We start from the raw sequence: 6,000 nt of genomic DNA, 5'->3' as shown, positions 1-6,000 counted from the left end.
TGGGAACTAGCTAGGTTTCCAGAGCAACAAGGAAAGGTGCAATGAGTTATGAAGCCCAGTTTCTTCCCCAGAAAAGGGCAACCTTTGGGGACTATTCTACCCAGTCATCCCTCTCTACGCTGACACTTTTTCTCAGGATGACGGCTGTTTCTACGTGACTCTGCAGCAGAATGAGTGGTTGTTATGAATGCAGGTACCCAGTCCCTTTCAACATGTATAGATCATGATCCTTGGGGCTGGAGCTCCAAAATGTCCCACCAGATAACCAGAAAATGGCTTTCTTTTGCACAAGAAGCCTTCCAGGAATGATGGGGAGGAGAGTGCCTAGAAGGGGTCAGCCCCTGTCATTCCTTAAGGACCGTTCTCTTCTCCCAGGCCCTGGCATAAAGCGCAAAGTGTAAGACTCTGGCAGACAGCCCCAGGATTCACTCCAACCATCCTGGCTAAGGGACCAGAAGGGAGGGTAACTGGCAAGGTTGCAGCTGCCCTGGAAGAGCCTTGGACACTTCATGTACCACTGCCAAGAAAGAGGGGGTAGCTCCGTGCCAGAGGAACCACATCCTGTGCAGGACTGTGTTCGGAAAGCCCAAGCAGGTGTTAGGTGTGTTCTTGCCTTCTATGGCAGAAAGGGGACAACGCGCAGGGGAAAGATCCTTTCACCAGAACCAAAGCCCTAGTGCAAATCTTGACAATGTCACTGATGAGCTGTGGACACTTAGAAAACTCACTATGTTTACTAAATTATGGTATACCACACATCAGCAAACTGCATAAATCTGTTTGCTTTTTTTTTTCTTATTTAATGAAGCTGGGCACGGTGGTACGTATCTATAATTTTAATGACTCAGGAGGCTGAGGCAAAAGGATTGCCAAGTTTGAGACCAACCTGGGCAACTTAGCAAGACCCTGTCTCAAAATAAAAAGTAAAAAATAAAAGTGCCAGGATTTAGCTAAGTGGTAAAGCATCCCCTGTATTGAAAAAAAAAAAAAAAAAATAAGGAAGCTATTGCATTCACACAGGACAAATTCCAAGATAGAGTAAATTTTTTTAAAAAGGTACAATACTGGGTACTATGCATATAAAAGTGAGGGCAAAAAACACAAAAACATATTTGCTGTATTAAGTACCCACTACTTTGGAAAAAACTACCCCAGAACAGCAATTTAAGAATTTATTCTCAGTTTACATGGGTCAGGAATCCCAGCTCAGCTTAGCTGTGTCTTTGGCTCAGGTCCTTGTGAGACTGTGGTCAAGCTGTCATCTGGGATGTGGACCCAAAGGCTCAGCTGGGGGAGGGAGGATCTGCTTCCAGGATCCTTCTCAAGATTGCTGGCCGGCATCAGCCTCTCACACAGGCCTCCCCATGGGGCTGCCTCACAGCATCCCAGCTGACCTCCCCTGGGTGAGGCTGTAAGACAGAGAACATCCAAGATGGAAGCTGCTGTCTTTTCTCATACTCCATTTTCAGAAGTGACACCCACCACTTTGTAGGATTCTGTTCATTAGGTGCAAATCTGCAAGCCAGCCCCGGCCAAAGGGGAGGGAAGTGCACAAGGGCACGGATGGTAGAGGCAGGAGAGGGCAGGGTAGAGGTACCTCCACCACACACACTCAGGAGGCACTGGACACACCTGACCTTGGCTGCCTCCAGGGGTGGAGAATTTTCACTGAATATGCTTTCATATCTTTACGATTTTATACAATGTGGATGCATCACTTATTCAAAAATACATTGAATTTAAATTTTAAAAGAACAATTAAAAAGTTGACATTTTAATAGCAGAAGAAAAACAGGGAACAAAATGAAAACAATTATACTTGTTATTACTAAGTACTATAAACATTGTTTCTATTTAGTCTTTGCTTGTTTCAATGAACAAGTTTAAAAGCTTTATTTATATACATACACAACATAATTTGTGTCACTTAATGGATATTGTAAAAAATGCATCATTAGGTGACTTTGTTATTGTGTGAACATCATAAAGTATATTTACACAAGCTAAAATGGACTAGAATGTTACTGATAGAATCTTATAATCTTTTTTGGGGGGTGTACCAGGGATTGAACCCAGGGGGGCTTAACCACTTATCCCCAGCCCTTTTTTATGTTTTTATTTTGAGACAGGGTCTTGCTAAGTAGCTGAGGGTCTCACTAAATTGCTGAGGTTGGCTTTGATTTGGTGATCCTCCTGCCTCAGCCTCCTGAGCTAACAGGCGTGCACCACGGGCCTGGCACTGATGTAATCTAATGGAGAAACTGTCAATATGCAGTCCTCAATTGACCAGAACATCACATGGCACGTGACTGTGCATACATGTGCAAACACACACAAAACCTATGTGTAGAACAAAATACAGATTCCTTTGTGTGTGTGTAGGGGGGGAGGTACTGGAGATTGAACCCAAGGTGCTCCATCACTGAGCATCCCCAACGCTTCATTTTTGAGACAGGATATTGTTAGATTGCCCAGGCTGGCCTTGCACTGGTGATCTTACTGCCTTAAGCTCCCGTCACTGGGATTACAGCATGCACCACCACACCCACCCAAAACATGAACTCTTGAGCCAGGATTCAGGGCCCTTCACGTTTTGATTCCAGTCTGCCACACAGACTTATTTCCTGTGATTCTTCCATCCTTCTATGAACTCTAGTTACTGAACTATTAATAGTTGCCAGTTCTGGTGGGTAAGTCATAGCCCAAAGCCTGCCACACAACAAATTTTTAATTAAGTCTTAGCTTTCATTCTTTTTTTAAAGAAAACATTATTATACCTTTATTTTATTTATTTACATGTGGTGCTAAGGATCGAACCCAGAGCCTCACATGCACTAGGCAAGTGCTCTACCACTGAGCCACAACCCCAGGCCCTTAGCTTCCACTCTTAATCGAAGGCTGCCTTTTGCCTAGACTGTCCCATGTGGAATGTCCTGCACCCCTCTCCTAGCCCCTAGGAAAATTCCTCCCAAGGCTAAATCAGATGTCACTGTCACCATGAAGTAATCCCACAGCAGTTAGTCATCACCTCTATTCTCCCACAGCACTCTCTTTACCTCAACCATAACACTTTTGTTACAGTATTGCAATTTAAGTCTCTACAACTGATCATCAGTTGTATCATCGGTGTCAGTATTACCTGGGAATGCAATAGAAATGCAGAATCTTGAGTCTTCTTGGAACTACAAGATGAGAATCTAAATTTTAACAAGATACCAGTGACTTATTGAACATTAAAGTTTGAAAAACAGTGGTTTAAATCTTTCCCTAATTGAACTGTAAGCCTTCCCAGGGCTCTCTTTCAGAGTCCATCATAAGATTTGAAACACAAATGTTTTTAAGTTTTATTTAAAATAATTATGTATGTGACAGATTTTTAAAAATTCCTAGAGGAATACAATAGCATTTTATTAATACTAGTTATTTGGTAGGTGGATAAAGTGCATTTCTATGTAATACTTCAGTTTTTCCACATCAGAATGCATTATCTTTATAGGTAGAAAAATTATATGTAAAATGTAAGATAAAATGTAAAATGTAAAACATAACATTCATAACATTATATATATATATGTATATATATATATGATACATATAATGGTGTGTAATTGTGTAGAGGTATATTTACATGTATGAAAAGATGCCACGCTACGTTAAGTTTTAAAAGGCAACAGTATATAGCCAGGTGCAGTGGCGCATGCCTGTCATCCCAGCGGCTCTGGAGGCTGAGACACGAGGATTAAAAGTTCAAAGCCAGGCTCAGCAACAGCAAGGCGCTAAAGCAACTCAGTGAGACCCTGTCTCTAAATAAAATATAAAATAGGGCTGGGGATGTGGCTCAGCGGTGGAGTGCCCCTGAGTTCAATCCCCAGTACCAGAAAAAAAAAAAAAAAACACAACAGTATATATTGATGGCATATGTTTAAAAAAATTTAAATTATAAATTAATTTATAATTTAAATTTATAAAATTTAAATTATAAATTATAAATTATTATAAATTAAAAAAAATTTATAAGTGGCCCCTAAAAGAAAATATATCAAAATGTCCCTGGTAGAGTTGATATATTTATACCTTTATACCTGTTAAATTTTTCCTAGCTATCTTACAATTTTTTTAAAAAAGCAGAATAAGAAAAAACAGTCATTTTCATTTTGAAAAACACCTCTACTCCTTACTAAGTTCTTTTCCATCAGCCTGAGACTTGGGCACAGATGAAGGCCAGGGGCTTCAGACCCGCAGCCCGGTCACCTGCCCTGTGCTGGCTTTCCCTACCCGTGCAGCTACTCCAAACGTAAACGCAAGTGCCATGCCAGCTGTGGCCAAAAACACCCTGCCATTTTGGGAGTATCATTTCCCTAGTTACTGTTCTCTCAGAGTATGAGCAAGGGGGACCTGCTCTCCACAAAAGCTTCCAGACAACTCGTACTGCACCACCTCCCCCTGGTGGCAGGTTTTGGAAATGGAAATTGGCTTGATAAGGAACTTCTGCAACCTGTCACCCTTTTCTTTTTTGGTGCCAGGGATTGAACCAGGGGTTCATACATGCCAAACACAAGCTCTACTACTGAATTGCACCCCACCACAAACATATCCTTATTTCTTTAAATCATCAAAACCTCTTTCTCAATCTTCAAGGTGTCAGGTACAGACACCTTTCCAGGACCTGACGTCAATCAGACTGGTGATTCAGATAATGCCAGGGGTGACTTCTGCCCTTTATCTCCTGTCCTTTCCCTCCCTACCACTTTGGGCCTTATAATGTAGACTGGCAGGTTTATCAGTACTGCCTTGCCTGCTTTCTCTCTATCTCCACCCGCTTCCCTGAAAGGGCCAGCAATGGCCCATGAACCATGAATGGAACCTTGATCTGGCATGAGAAGCCCCAGAGACTTCTACCCTTGATCCTCCCAAGATCCAGTCCTAGGCACTGATATTTCAAATAGGTCAGGTTGTTATCCTGATGCTTCTTTAGAAATATCACAGTGGGCAGCAATGTCCATCTTCAACTGTGGTGCTTCTGGTCTTCACATAACACGAAGTTTCCTTACTCTTCCAGGAAGAAGGAAACACTCAGTAGGATATCTAGAATAGGAAGAGGAAAAACTGTGGCCTATCACCTCTCCAGAGAACATGAAGCATCGTATTTATAAAGATACAGAGCACAACCTCCTAAAACGGAAGTTTCTCAGATGAGGACAACACATGGGAGCCAGAAGAGAACCTGGATTGTCCTGACCCCGTTGCTGAGTTTCTACAGCTGCAGAAAACAGCACCCGAGACAGATAAATCAGAGGGAGGCGATTGTAAAACTGATTCTGGTTCTGAAGGTAAGGGAGAGATTGCAAACCAAAGAAGAAAAAAGAAGAGTCTGAAAAGCCACGGGGCTTTGCCCGGGGTTTGGAGCTGGAGTGGATTACTGGAGCTACAGACTCCAATGGCGAGCTCATGTTCCTGATGAAATGGAAAAACTCTAATGAGGCTGACCTGGTACCTGCCAAGGAAGCCAATGTCAAGTGCCCACAAGTTGCCATATCTTTCTATGAGGAGAGGCTGATTTGGCATTCTTACCCCTTGGAGGATGATGACAAAAAAAGATGAGAATTAACTCTCCTGAATACCAGCCCCTGTCGCCTCTGACTGTGGGTTTAAGTGGGGAGGAAGGAGTTCTACTTGTCTTGACACCATAAAGGTGGCTTGAGAAGATGTGCTTTGAAGAGTCAGTCCAGTTTCTGTGCCCTGCAGCAGCCCAGGCGCTTTAAAATCATTCCAAGCTGTCTAGATTGCACACCCATCCCAGTGGAGGGGAAAGGGTAAGTGTTTCAAGGTGACCCATTCTGCACCTGATTGAGAAAAACAAAGGGCCTCCCTATGAAGGACAACATTTGTAGAATTGGGTGTGGGAGGGCAAAAAATACTGCTGATCTTCAAAGAGCATCTCCACAACCCACAGCCTTCTTCCCAACATTTTTACAGCATAGTATGTTGGCTATTGCTGGT

At 42.6% G+C, this 6,000-nt stretch overlaps 1 protein-coding gene across 7 annotated transcripts in view; it reads right to left on the bottom strand.

Moving 5' to 3' along the window:
* Positions 1 to 1,070: 1,070 nt before the first annotated feature.
* Positions 1,071 to 6,000, bottom strand: part of C1H1orf109 (chromosome 1 C1orf109 homolog) — a 13,178-nt gene continuing 8,248 nt past the window's right edge. For 4 of the 7 annotated variants that reach the window (XM_047563955.1, XM_047563935.1, XM_047563966.1 and 1 more), the window contains one exon: positions 1,071 to 1,409. In XM_047563955.1, coding sequence (XP_047419911.1) covers positions 1,207 to 1,409 — 203 coding nt within the window. In that variant the 3' untranslated portion in view covers positions 1,071 to 1,206. Of the gene's footprint in view, positions 1,410 to 3,954; positions 5,086 to 6,000 lie in introns of those variants that run through there. The other 3 variants (XM_047563945.1, XM_047563983.1, XM_047563992.1) reach the window with 3 other exon arrangements.

Source organism: Sciurus carolinensis, chromosome 1 (assembly GCF_902686445.1).
Source record: "Sciurus carolinensis chromosome 1, mSciCar1.2, whole genome shotgun sequence".
NCBI classification, from domain to species: Eukaryota; Metazoa; Chordata; class Mammalia; order Rodentia; family Sciuridae; genus Sciurus; species Sciurus carolinensis.
This window is presented reverse-complemented; position numbering and strand designations above follow the sequence as displayed.